The sequence below is a fragment of the Rhamphochromis longiceps genome, linkage group LG10, assembly GCF_057381845.1.
Source record: "Rhamphochromis longiceps isolate RC_006_pf linkage group LG10, R_longiceps_female_GT1.1, whole genome shotgun sequence".
Taxonomy (NCBI): Eukaryota; Metazoa; Chordata; class Actinopteri; order Cichliformes; family Cichlidae; genus Rhamphochromis; species Rhamphochromis longiceps.
In genome coordinates this window covers 24,286,376-24,300,617 of record NC_140566.1, presented here as the reverse complement: position 1 = coordinate 24,300,617, position 14,242 = coordinate 24,286,376, and the positions used below count along the sequence as shown (strand labels likewise).

At 37.5% G+C, this 14,242-nt stretch overlaps 1 protein-coding gene across 1 annotated transcript in view; it reads right to left on the bottom strand.

The window, feature by feature from the left end:
- Positions 1-4,334: 4,334 nt before the first annotated feature.
- gabrb2b (gamma-aminobutyric acid type A receptor subunit beta2b) overlaps positions 4,335-14,242 on the bottom strand; it is a 68,040-nt gene continuing 58,132 nt past the window's right edge. The window contains exons 8-10 of the mRNA XM_085421061.1: positions 10,318-10,562; positions 8,709-8,846; positions 4,335-8,582 (exon numbers count right to left, since the gene is read on the bottom strand). Coding sequence (XP_085277187.1) covers positions 8,235-8,582; positions 8,709-8,846; positions 10,318-10,562 — 731 coding nt within the window. The 3' untranslated portion in view covers positions 4,335-8,234. The remainder of the gene's footprint in view (positions 8,583-8,708; positions 8,847-10,317; positions 10,563-14,242) is intronic.

Below are 14,242 nucleotides of genomic sequence, written 5' to 3'. Positions count from 1 at the left end.
GTGACAGTCAGTATGACCTTAACTCCATATCCTGAGTAGTGTTAAAAAGAAACCGAACTGCAGTTGTTTGTGTCTATGCTATGTGAACACATGGCCTCGTTAGAAGATTTAAAATGATTACAGAATTTACACTGGGAATGTCTGAAAATTGTTTTATTGTTGAAAATCTAGAAAAACTGTGCACACTCGTATTCAGCAGATTTGCTTTTTGAATCTTGGGCTTTGTGACAGCAACGTGACATTTTTATCTACACTCACTTTGTGTTTTGCTCACTTAATGAATGCTTTATCAAAATTTCTTTAATTATCTACAGATTCCTGATGTAGATGCATAGCAAAATTGCTTTTACTATATATGTGTTTATCCAACCTATATTAAACATATTTCTGAATAGACTGCACAAAAGAGAATAATTAATTAAAGAGCTTAATGTATTCATCTAAGAAAACAAAAGACATTACTACACAAAGTTGGAACATATGCATTTTGTTGATTAGCTGCCAGTACATTTTTTTTAAATCACTGTTGAATGGAATGATAACTATAGCTAGAACATTTTTTTCAATTTGTGGGAAAATCTGGCTTTTAGCCCAGAATTTTAAAACAGTTTCTTACAATAGATTACGCTCATTCTAAGACCAAAGCAATGCATTAAGAAAATGTGTTTTCTACGCCCAAAGTAGACAAATTATTGCAGTTCTAAATGTCCCACAAATGGACATCAGTGGTTGTAGCAGATCTGTACGTTTGTTTTTCTTCATCCAACAACCTGTTTGTACATAAGGAGAAAAGAGTGTGCTTTCATGATGATACCTAATGACACCACCTTATTATCTGATGTGTAATTCTTTTAATTCAACCAATGTGTTTCTCACATTAGTACACATCGAAGTCCACTAATGCATGTACTGTATCAATAAAGGATTAAGATCAGACATTTTTGGGTCACTGCTGTCCCTTAAGGTATTGCTAATATTTTTCTAGATTATTTAGACCAGGGGTCGGCAACCTTTCTGATGATGAGTGCCATCTAAAATTTCCTCAGAAGTCAATGTGCCATAGAATTGCACTAGCAATACATTTAATAATGCTTTATATCAACAGTTACACACTATATAGAACAACTTTATAGAATTATATTTGTTCGCAGATGTTGGCAGCTATCAGCGAATAGTTTTCCACTATTTTGAAACAAAAAAAAAGGACACATTTTATCCATAACATGAACTCCATAACTGAAAATGCACTGTACAACAGAAAATGCAAGTGCTATTTATGGTCTCCTCACAACAATGATAAAAAAAAAAAAAAAACTGGACCAATATGGCATGTTTGTTAAATACAGGGATACTCATGTTAATGTGATCTCTGGTTTCCCACTCAGAGACACAGGTCTCTGAGTGTCCTGCATTCAGAAAGCTACCTGAGTACTCTTCGTGTGAGAGAAAATCTGCTCACACTGATATGTAGAGCCAAATACTGTCAATAAGGCCTCTGCAATGTTCTGAAGACAGTTAAACTTGTCAGGTAGTGATGTCCAGCAGGTGAAAATGCAAGCCCCATGAACACACACAGCTATGGATTCCAGCTGCGTTCGTAGCTCTGCAAACCTTGACCCCCACAGAGTCGAGCTTTTCAGTTCAATCAGCTGAATTTCGATGTCCTCTGTGTCCAGCCAGTTAATGCGAGACAAATCCAGCTCATTAAATTTCTGGTTTGATACAACTTGTTGGTATATGTATGATTTATATACATTTTATATCAGATAAAAACTTTGGTTGTAAGATTCAGATAACTATTTATTAAAAGCTGGACATTTTAAATGAGAATAAGAAAGAAAAGTATTTCTTTGTGCCCCCCTTTCCCTGTTAATGAGACCCGCCCCTGCACAGTTACCAGCCGTCAGCTACAAAGGATCCTGGTGTTATTTGCCTCTCAGAAACAGTTCATAACTTTCGGTTCAACTCATTTATGTCACCTAAAAGGTAAACCTGTTTCTCTATCACCTGTTCAGCTCTGATGACTCAGTAAGGACATCTCCTGGTTGCATCTTCATGTTTCCCTCTCACCACATATCCAAACCGATATCATAACTGATACTGATGACTTGTAGACAATAAAGTGAAAGTGGGGAAAAACCCCCTGAAATAAGTACTTTTAAATACAGGTTTATTTAATATTTCATATTACTTTTTGGTCTCTTATCAATATGTTTCGCACAGACTTGACAAAAGTCCAGTATCTTCCTGATTTAAATTCTGCCTATTCTGCAATCCAAACTAGAAGTTTGTACCCTCTTATTTAAAAATCTACTGCTAATGTTATGTCTGAGAGAAATAATCAAATGGGATATTTTCATGAAGTATGAGTCACCATAAGAGCTAAGAATTAGTTTCATTTTCTAACCATAGACAAAATGCATGTTAGAGTTTGGGTGATTTCCTCAACAAGTAAACCAGAGGCAAGACACACATATAAGCACACATAATCATAAGGGCACACACAGTGGGACTGGCTGACAGTATCTTAAGTCTAATCAGAATCTTAATTAGTCTGCTAGCAGCGTCCCATTAACATATATTCCTCCTAATTAACTAGGGACACACACATGCAGAAGAAGAGAAGCAGAGGCAGAGAAATTAAAGATGTTTCATGAAGTTACATAATATGAGAAAATAAATTAACAAAGTAGAATAACAAAAGTAAAGCTTGAATCCACCAACCTTATTCTGCCTTTCTCATAGGAAAAGGTTATCTCAATAGATACGGTGGGAAAAGAGCTTTTCAAGCAAAGTCAACAAACACATTTAACCATTACTTTACTCTAGATAAGGAAAAGGAATATGAAAGTAATTGGTCAGTTATCTCACAGGTTAGTATCAGACAACAACTGAATAAACACAGATTTAATACATAAAGTATATAAAAGGAAAGCTGAGTGGAAGAGAAAGATGTGTTAGGAACAGGGGTACGAGGAACACAGATGACCACAGGCTTCAGAAGATTGTCAAGAATCATCATTTCATGGGTAGGTGCATCAAGTGCCGCTATGCACAGATTTGTACAGGAAATGGGCTACAACTATTGCATTCCTAATATCAAGCAATTCCTAAACCAATGTCAGAATAATCTTACCTGGGCTAAGCAGAAAAAGAACTGGAACAGATTCTGTAGCTGATTGCTAGAGTTGAGTCTTGGATTATCAAAAATTGAATCACATAAGCATTTATATAAAAATGGAAGGTGGGCTTTTATATTAGAATACACTGAAACACACACTAACACGCGCACATATACTTCCGGTGTCTATATTTATCCAGATGCTCTAACACAAAGTCATACTTTTGTATTGCAATTATCCCTCAACACTGAGTCACCATTAAAAAAAATGCTGGTTTGATATATTGGCTGAACAGTCACTGCTTCCCTTTGTAAGTTTAATCGCAAACTGAAGACTGTGGGTGATGACCAAAAAAGGTGTTGTGGGTGAAAGATAAAAAGACACATTTCACACTCGTTCTAATGTCTTTGTTGCGATGCCAAGCTTGCCTACCGCTCTATGTCATGACTCATGTACTCCTATTCAGAGCCACAAGAGCTCTATTTCTACACCACGGTGGCTCTGTTTCAAATCTCAGCATAACATTCTGCTTGTGTGGAATGGAAAAGGTTATGCATAGTTACATACAATTTTGTTGCTATCACATGCAAGTTCTTTTGATTTATCTGGCTTTGGCTGGACTACAGTCATGTTAAAACATAGGTGTGTGTGTGTGCGTGTGTGTGTGTGTGTGTGTGTTTCATTATAATGGGAAGAGTGTTTAGAGAAAACTCTGCTCCAGTGAAAATGGGCTCTTTCAATTATTCATTCAACAAAATTCTTCAGTGGGAAATGTACAGGTGCAGAGTCTTCTTATGGCAGTTTTACTAATTTTACAGATTTGTGTACAATATTCCAAAGTTCATACATATGTGAATGACTCATTAACCTTCTGAAGTGTTGGTATGTGCTTTCCAGAAGATGAATCACAAAAAGAAGCCATCATGTCAGAAAATGACCCGTTTTAGCTTTTTTGTACTGCATAAGCATCAACTGCATTATATGTTGCAGTCGGTCATAATTCAAGTGCATTTGTCTACTTTTTGTTAATTTTACACAACTGGGAATACTTGCCATGCATTGAGATCACTCTGCTTTTTCCCCCTCATTTGAAATAAGTGCAAAACAGGCATTCTCTGAACTGTATATAATATTTATTATCAGGGAAATAATTTCACTTCCCAAGAAAAGACATAATTTTTACAGAGCTTGTCTTTCAAAAATGTGCAGCTATGTTCTTATGAGTGCCATATACAAGGGTTTTCCAAGGTGGAGGGTGTTGAGAGTGAGTAGGATTGATGCTGCTTGGAAAGAGGTCCAGGGCAGCAGGAGGCTAAGGCTTCTTCTGTGACTGTGTGCAGACATACTCAGCCAGAAAGATGTGCCATTTAGGCTTTTAAGATGTCATTCGTTCCAGATTCTCCTAAATAGAATCTAGAATTTCCAAAAACCTTAACTTTCCAGGAATTAAGAAAAAAAAACATTTTCAAACCATTTACAACCATGTATTTTATATGAATTAAATTTTAAACAAGGTATCTTGACAGGATTTCGTTATCATACAAATCATTACATTTTCACTATCCCTAAGGGGCAATGCAACCAATAAGCATTGTATAAATATGAAAAATGCTCAAACTTGTTTTACAAGGTTTAGAGAAAAATGGGTTTTGCCATTTTTACATTGGAATATAGAAGTATAAAAATATATGAAACAAAAAAGTGCTGTGAAGTACAAACACACATCCAAACTGTGCTTTGGAAATGCATTGCTATCTGGCCAACATGCACCCACTTCCCACACTCATACTCAGATACATCATGTGTTACAGCACTATTATTAAGATTTGTTTTTAAAATCTGAGTTATCTTTATATGTCTACAGCTGATGTGGATAGAATAACTTTGTTTATTATTGTATATATTTTTTTAAATACTAGCCATGTCTAGATTGTGGTTATGGTCAAATACTGTACCATACTTTTAATATAGTTACTGTGTACTGTACTGTATCATGAGCATTATATTAAACAGGAGAAGGGAAATAAATTACAGGGAGAACAGATAAAACAAATGCACCAAGCCGCTTTTTTTTCTTTTTTCTTTTTCTTTTTTTTAAGTACAAGTATATTGTAGTCGGTGTTGTTAATAGTGTGAACTGTGCTGACCTGAGATGTTTGACTTTTGGTCTGATACAAGGTATTATTAGCCTCTTAATCACATGACCTTTTGTATTTGTGTGTTTTTGTGTTAGTGGTGGTGTGGACTAAGCTGTGTTTAGCTAATTATTGGTACAAAAATCTCGTATACATTTGCTGAAACATTATAGCAAAAACACCCTGCAAAGGAACATCAACTACATTCATCAAGACATGTTTACATTTTGGCAAAAACAAATACTTATTCTCCGATTAATAGCATAAGATCAAAGTGATCAAGTGACATTGTTGAATAGATTATTTACATTACATCTGCTTTTGCATTCTCTCTTTCCATGTTACAATATAAATGCTATTGAAAATCTTTTTTGTTTTTTTTTTGTTGTGTAGAAAGTTCTTAAGTATTTATTAATATGTATTAATATGTTTCAATTTCTGATTAACAATATATATGTTTGCTATATACATATATAAATATGCTTTTGGAACATGTTCCCAAATTTTTTGTTGAACTCCTCAGAGATTCACACCAACAATCATTTTCTAGTAGATCCCTCTAAAAGTGACCCAAAAAGAGAGCAAGAGAGAGAGAGATAGAAAGCTATATTAAAACAACAAAGACGACAAATTTTGTGACATAATCACCATAACCATTGAACAAAAATACAATATTTCACTTACAATGCACAGTTTTCAATCTTAAGAAAGCAGTGTGAAATTGACTATTTTGATAATTAACATATATAAATACCAGAGCTGAAAGCTCACTTGAATCTGCACAGTGTGTCTAACTTGTTTGTGAGCTGTTGGAGAGTGACTATAATGGTTAAGTAAATTATTTCTAGAAAAGAAAATTGTATTTTTAATAACACCACAAGTAACTATTAAGACATTTTTTTAATAAACCTGTAAACATTATGTATATGTATTTGTGAAATGAATTAAACACAAAAACTGAGTGAATATTTGGGTAATTAGAAAAAAAAAAGATTTACTTCTACACAGAGCATGCAGTGGGTCATAACTGTTCTTGGCCACACTTTGATTAAACATTAACATATTAATGCTTAGAGTATTCACTCATGCCTTAAGACTCAAAATGAATATCACTCCAGAGGACTTCAGCAATATGCGCAAGATTGTGTTTTAGGTAAATATCTGAAGTTAGCTTTCCCCTCTTCCACTATATTTAACAATGTTTATGTAGGTACAATTTCACATGTGAGGCTTTGCTACTCTTTTTTTTTTTTTACCTCTAGTTTTGTTTTTGTTTTTTAACAGAGCAATTTGATGATCTAAATAGTATAGAGCTACAGGAAAGGGACTTTGGAACTGGTGTATCGCTGCCCTAGGTTTGTTTTAAATTGAAATTGAAATATATAGTGTAAAAAGATCAATAAGGTTTCTCTTAAAACACTCCCATGAGCACCAGATGTTAGAAGAACTATTGAGCCTCTATGGCTTATAACAACTTTTGTGCATAATCAGTTGTTCCACATAAATTCCACCTTCTGGGCAGTACTGTTAGCAAGTATTTTGTCATTGTTCTAAATTCATTGTGTATTGACAGCTGTATATTTTGTGATTGTCAACATATTTTTCAATGTAAAAACAATACATGGTAATTTTATACCCATATATAGTATACAAGTCTAGCTTGGGATTAAGATGAATAAATAAACACATTTGAGTCAAAGAAACAGAGAAACAAAAAAGTCAAAATAAATATTCAAATCGTGGTGTCAGTTGCTACTATAATGACATAATGCTTGTATATTTATGAATTCTATTCTTTCCATCGAACACAGGCACCCATTTAATTTCACTGACTGTTTTTTTTTTGTACAAAACAAGAGACGAAGAAACAATCATTATATCATCAAGCAATTTAAAGCAAACCCATGTAACAACGATAAACAGATAAGAAACAAATTAAAGGAAAAACAATGAAGTCACTGATCACTGAAGTGATCAAGTGGGGAGAACCGGTGGCTTTGTTTTGCCGATAGTGGCATTTTGTGGGAAGGTGGTCCAAAAACCTACCAACCAATAAACCAAACAGAGATTTTGGTTATTACATTAGAATACAACTAAGAGAATATGTTTTGGATTAATTTTCCATCTCTTCAGCAGAGTTCCACAAAATTGGGGAATGAATGTGAAAATGCACTGAATTGATTTTTGTGACACATGGTGGCCCAGCACCATCTTAATAGATTATATGTTGGATTATCCTTTAATTTGTCATGCATCTGTTAAAATAAATCTCATTTAAGTGAATAACAGGAATAATATTGTTTGTTCCCTTAGCTGTCTGACACAGTGGATAGCACCCAACAATCATAATAAACTCACTGTATTTTCTTTTAACATGCAACTCTTACTCAATCAATCTGGAATGTTTTGGTAATTTCCCCATTTTCAATGATTTTTCAAATAACAAAATCCTAAAAAAGTATATTTCAGGCCCCCGTGTCCCATATAAACATGACATTTTGATATAATTGAGACAGAAAGCCCTATTAACCTGAAACTTGCTTCAAGTACTTTGAATTAGTATCGGTAAAAGTAAATGGTCATTATAAAGTGTCAGCTTATCCATTCATATCTCATTTATATAACAGTTTGGCAATTACTGTTTAGTTTAAATCTAAAGTAATAAAAACATAAGAAACGCAAACATTTTAAATAACGGAAAGATCCACACATCCCATAATACATAAAATGTTAAACAAATACTCAGGAACAGGCACCTTATGTTTGTAATCTCTAGTGTAAGGTTTTCACGTGTAAGCCAGCAAATGTTCTTTTCCAAGTTATGACAGATCCAGTCCGTAATTTACCGATTCAGTCTAGCAATTACAAGATCACATGGATAGAAAACAAACAAGACACAAAGACAAAATTAGCAACATATTTGCTGTTTGGTCTTGCCCTCATGAATGTCCTTTTTATTAAAAACATTTTTTTTATCCTAATTAACGTAATAAAGCCAGTAAACAACATTAAAGAAAGAAAATACAGTTGGAAAGATCATCCGTGACCATTTGTCAATAGAGTTTACATCAGACAAGTCAGGGATGGTGATTTTTAGCTGTGAAGCACGCCTCCGTAGTCTGCTTTTCTTTTGAGTCATGTGACGCTCCAATGCATTTCGGCCAAAATTGTGCCTGGCCAGCCCTGCTTTGCGATACTGTAGGGCTGAGCTGTCATATGTCAACATGGTATTCCGTGGGTCATTGAGACCCAGAGCCAGCTCTGAAACACCCATATCGTTCTTAATATCCAGGGTGCCCAAAAGGATGTTTTCATGTGGGTCCATCTGCCCAGTAAAAGAGTAAAGTTTGTTAGATTCAAGTTTATGTAGTGTTGGGTTTATTTTTGAGACATTGGCATTGACATTAGCACAAAACTCATTTGAAATCACCTGCACATCATTTTCAGATACCTTATTTTTTTGATCAAGTCCAATTGCTGCATCATCCACAAAGATTGGTTCCCACAATGACTCATGGCCATCCATATCACGTTGTTTCATTCTTGCATACAGCGTGTCATCTCTGCCAACTACATTCCCCACCAGCCACTGCAAGCACATTCAAACAAAACAATATTGCTGTGGTTCAGTTGATGGACTGGATTAAAAAAAATTGTTACTGTTACATTTTGCAGTTTATGAAATAATTATCTTCTAGTGCAGCGGTCCCCAACCCCCGGGCCTCGGACCGGTACCGGTCTGTGAGTCGTTTGGTACCGGGCCGCGAGAGTTGAGGCTCAGGTGTGAAATGTATGGTTTTCAGGGTTTTTATCGGTTTTCAGCGTTATTTTGTTATCGTTTTTATCGTTAACTCTGTTTTCCTGGGTCTTTTCACGTGTGTTATGAATAAATCTTCTTTTTTTCGGTACCGGTACTAGTTTTATTTTGTTGTATTTATCCGCGACACCTTAAAGGCCGGTCCGTGAAAATATTGTCGGGCATAAACCGGTCCGTGGCGCAAAAAGGTTGGGAACCGCTGTTCTAGTGTTTCCATTTCAAATTCCATGTAGACATAACCTAAATGGTTAACAGAACAGAATTCCTAAATTGCTATATAGACTGTGCACTCTTTGAAATAGGTCAAAGGATATAAATGCAGTTATTTTTCTATTTGGTTTTCTTTGGCATTTTGCCTTGAGTATTTCAGCAGTCCAGGTGCAGCCATGTTATGGTGATCATTTGCATTTTGTCAAGGCGAAAAGCCATCTGTCTCCGAGACCCTCCTCTTTTTCACGAGTCATTTTGGCTTCCAAACACGGGCTACAACAATCCTACTAAGCTGCTTTAACAGTGAATGTTGTTAATTATTATTCTGGACTCTTTAGACAATCTGAATAATCCATTTTCACTGTAAATGCGATTTCATGCATTTTCATGCATGTAGAGGTAAAACATCAGATGTGGTTTGCCTATGTATTCAAATATATGTTTCTAGTTTTTAATTGTTTATGTAAACATTTTTCTGAAAACCATACTAATTCTCAACAAGGGCCCCATTATACCTGTCCTCTTGTGGTGGCAGAGCAGCATTATACAACAACGTTAACGTCAATTTGACACCAAGTTGCAATAATTCTGTTGCAAGCCACCCTTTTGCCAATTGTGTAACCCGGGACATTGTACTACTGCTGCCAATGCTGGGTTGAAGACACAAGGATCACATTGGTTCTTATCACCATTTTATTGATGAAGGCCAGAGATTTGCAGACTATACAAAGTGAGATGTTGCAGCAGTTTGAAAAGATGAGACTTTGTGGGGAAAAAAAAAACTTAGCAATTTTTTGACTTCCAGTTTTGGCTTCTTATTATCTAAGTGCCAACACCTATCGTTCACGAGAATACTGTAGTGGGTACCTTACCTCAGGCGAGCATAAATGGATGTGGCTGTGTGAAGATGTCAACTATGTTGTGCAAAGTGACCAATGCAATGAGTATACTGGACTCAACAAGTCCTTTCTAAATGCTCGTAGGCAGGTAGATGACCAAACTACAGGGACAAGCTAAGCTATTAGATAGTTACCTTGTTTGGATCCATTCTCATCTTTTCATTGTTGGCCATAGCTGTCTTCTCCGCTGCCTTTTTCTGACGCTGAGGGCCCCGGCCAAAGAAGATGTAGTTTACTAGGGCATACTCCAGCAAAGCCAGGAAAACAAAGACGAAGCAGCCCATCAGGTACATATCTATGGCCTTGACATATGGGATTTTGGGGAGCGTTTCTCTCAGGTGAGTGTTAATGGTAGTCATGGTCAGCACAGTGGTAATACCTTAACCACAAAAAACACAAAAAAAGATATTGAGAAATTCAGTAGTCAGATTTAAAACTGCAATTTTGCCCTTTGACCTCAAGATCAAGGTCAGAGGTCCAGTTTTCAGAAAATCTTGTCAATCTGATAACTCAAGAAAGAAGTCATACCATAGAGAAATCTACGACAAATCTTGGACAAGTCTGAGTCCCGGCCTGTGAGTCTAAGGTCAAGGTCAGAGGTATACTTCTCTGAAAATCTTATCAATGCAATAACTCATGAATGTGGCGATGTAGGATTTTCAAATTTATGCCATACGGGAATCAACTAATAATCTCAAATGAGTTCAAATCTAAGTGACCTTGAACCTCAATGACAAAGTCAGAAGTCAACTTTTCTAAAAACCTCACGAGTACAATAATTCAAGAAGGAAGGAATATTAATAACGTTGTGAAAGTAAGGCCTTCACATATAAGGTGAAGGCCTTACTGTATAATATTGGGAAGTGTAAAATTTTCTTAATAATAGTGACCAAATAAAAGGAAATAAAATTGAAAAAAGACTGAGATTGTGGAAAATAGATTTCTTGCAAATAGCAGAGCAACTCAATAATATGTACTCTTTTTTAAAAATGTCAGTAAGAGGGACAAATATAGAAATGTGTGAGGAAGCTTATGTTCTGACAGTTGTGTTCACCTATCAGAAAAATGGAAAGCTGTTGTAGAGTTTTATAGAGAAAACAAAGAATGATTTCCAGAAGCGTCCTTTGTTTCAGCAGGGTTGGATAAGTCTGTGGGAGAATGTGCACTGCTGGTTTTTTGTGGAATGCAGCTGGTGTGTTGGGTTGTCCAAGACGGACAACGGTTTGTTCAGTGACTTGCTGCGCACCATTGGCTGAAATGCCTCCAAATGCTGGCTGCTGATTCGATTGATTAGGTGACCTTGATCAGTGAAAGTAAAGGGTTTGCCCCATGATTTTAAAAATATGCTTTAGAAGAAGAACCTGAAGTGGAGTATTTTGAAATTCAAATGTCAACCTTGATCTTGTTCATTAGTGGAGAACTCCTATTGAGAAAGACAGTTTTTCCAAAGCCTTCCCAAGCAAACTGTCAGACTATGCATATCAATGTGTTGAGAATTTGCTTATTATGCACGGCACACAAACCCCTGCAAGAGTTATTACATGGCAATTTTTCCCTTTTTTTTGTAATTTTTAACACAATGTTCGCTCTTGGATGTACATGTGTTGGGCTTACATTAGCACTGTTCTATTCATATAAAGGAAATGAGAAATGGTAAGAGAAGCCAGATTCTAATGCTTATATGAGAACTTACTAAAATGGTTAAATTACAGTGCTTACGTGTCCTCCTACATATGCCTCATTCATTGAAAAAACAGCAGTACTATTTAAATTCTAGTGAACAATTGGAACAAAATTTCTAAAGTAGTGAGTAACATATAAATAAATTAGAATACATTAATTTAACAATCATTAAAATGCTGCATTTAAATTAAATTACAATAAGAACGACAACAAAAAATAACATCAAGTACTATAAAAGTGCAAACTCTGCTGAGGCAGCTCACTCATTTCATTTTAATGGAGTAGTATTGTGTTTTGTATATCAGGATTATCTTTGTTTGGCCAAGTTTGTGCACACAAACACTGCATATTCAGTGTATATTTATTTAGTTAATTTTGTTGTTGTTTTTAACGTACTTGTTGTACAGTAAAAATTGGTTAAGGGCAGCACGACGTGTGTTTACTTTGATTACACAAACATTATGTAGGAGTAGGTAATAAACAATGGGTACTACTCTGTATATAAGTGGTCATGAGTAACTTTATTATATATTACACTACAGTATATTTCTAACTAACTATGCAGTTCATTTTCTTTCTCTTGCCAATACTTTCTTTAAAGATTTAACACATTTTGGGGTAAACCTGAAAGAAAGGAAGATGTGAAATGTAAAACTGAGATCAGGGGTCAAATGGCATGACCTTACAATATTCTGTAGGGCCATGATATCCTGTCTCTCAAATGAAAATACCATGAAAATTTTTTAAGATGGCGCCGGTGAGGTCGGTGAGGTCGGCTCCCGTCACGACTGCTCCGACCACTTTTTCTTTGTCTTTGTTTGTCTTTGTTTTTTAAGTTAGTTTTCAGCGTTTCTAAATCGGCAAAATCATCACCATTGGGTACATTAGGTATGACAGTGACACTCTTGTTTCTATTGGTATACAATGTACTCACAATTCGAAGTTTTTAACTCCGGATCCGAGCTGGCCGAGTGAGATCTCGAGGGAGAACAAAGGGAAGCGGCGGCAGCCTAGAGGGAAGCGAGCCGGCGTCAGGAACAGGCTGAGAGCTCGTGCACACCGCACACCTCTGCCTAGCATCCTGCTCGCCAACGTCCAGTCACTGGAGAACAAGCTTGACGACCTCAGGGCCAGGATAAAGTTCCAGAGAGACATTCGGGACTGCAATCTCCTCTGCTTCACCGAGACATGGCTGAACCCAGCGGTGCCGGACCACGCCATCCAGCCGGCCGAGTTCTTCTCGGTTCACCGCATGGACAGGACACGGGACTCGGGGAAGTCAAGGGGAGGCGGCGTGTGTTTAATGGTGAACAACAACTGGTGCAACAGTGCGAACGTTGTTCCTCTCACACGCTCCTGCACACCAAATCTGGAACTACTGTCCATCATGTGTCGTCCTTTTTATCTACCTCGGGAATTTACATCGGTCATTGTAAGTGCCGTTTATATTCCACCACAAGCGGACACGGTCACCGCCTTATGCGAGCTGCATGAGGCACTCACACAGCACCAGACACAACACCGGGACGCTGCGCTTATTGTGACGGGGGACTTTAATAGCGCCAACCTCAAACGCGCAGCGCCGAACTTTTATCAACACATCACCTGCCCCACCAGGGGTGAAAGGACACTGGACCACTGCTACACTACGGTCAAGGACGGCTACAAGGCACAATCCCGCCCCCCGTTTGGCAAATCTGATCACGCCGCCATCTTCCTCATGCCAAAATACAAACAAAGGCTGAAACAGGAAGTTCCGGTTCAGAGGAAGGTCGCGCGCTGGACGGATCAATCGGTGGCCGCGTTACAGGACGCACTCGATGACGCAGACTGGGGCATGTTCAGAAACAGCTCCGACGATGACGTCAACGTGTTTACGGAAGCGGTTGTGGGATTCATCGGGAAACTAGCGGATGATACCGTGGAGACAAAGACTATCACAACGTTTCCCAACCAGAAGCCGTGGGTGGATAAAACCATCCGCGACGCTCTGAGATCCCGCACCGCTGCCTACAACACGGGACTCATGACGGGGGACATGGACCCGTACAAAGCCGCGTCATATAACGTGCGGAGGGCGGTGAAAGAGGCGAAGCAGCGCTACGGGAGGAAACTAGAGTCACAACTCCAACAGAGTGACTCTAGGAGCCTGTGGCGGGGACTAAGGACAATAACGGACTATAAAGCACCAACAACCGGTATGACGAACGCGGCCGTGACTCTGGCAGACGAGCTGAACACTTTCTATGCTCGCTTCGAGGCTGCAGCTAAGGTCTCCAACAATGCTAGTGTTAGCGGCGCTAACGGCTGCAGACAGGAAGATACTGCCAGCACCGGAAACGTGCTCGTCATCTCCGAGCATGAAGTAAGGCTCTT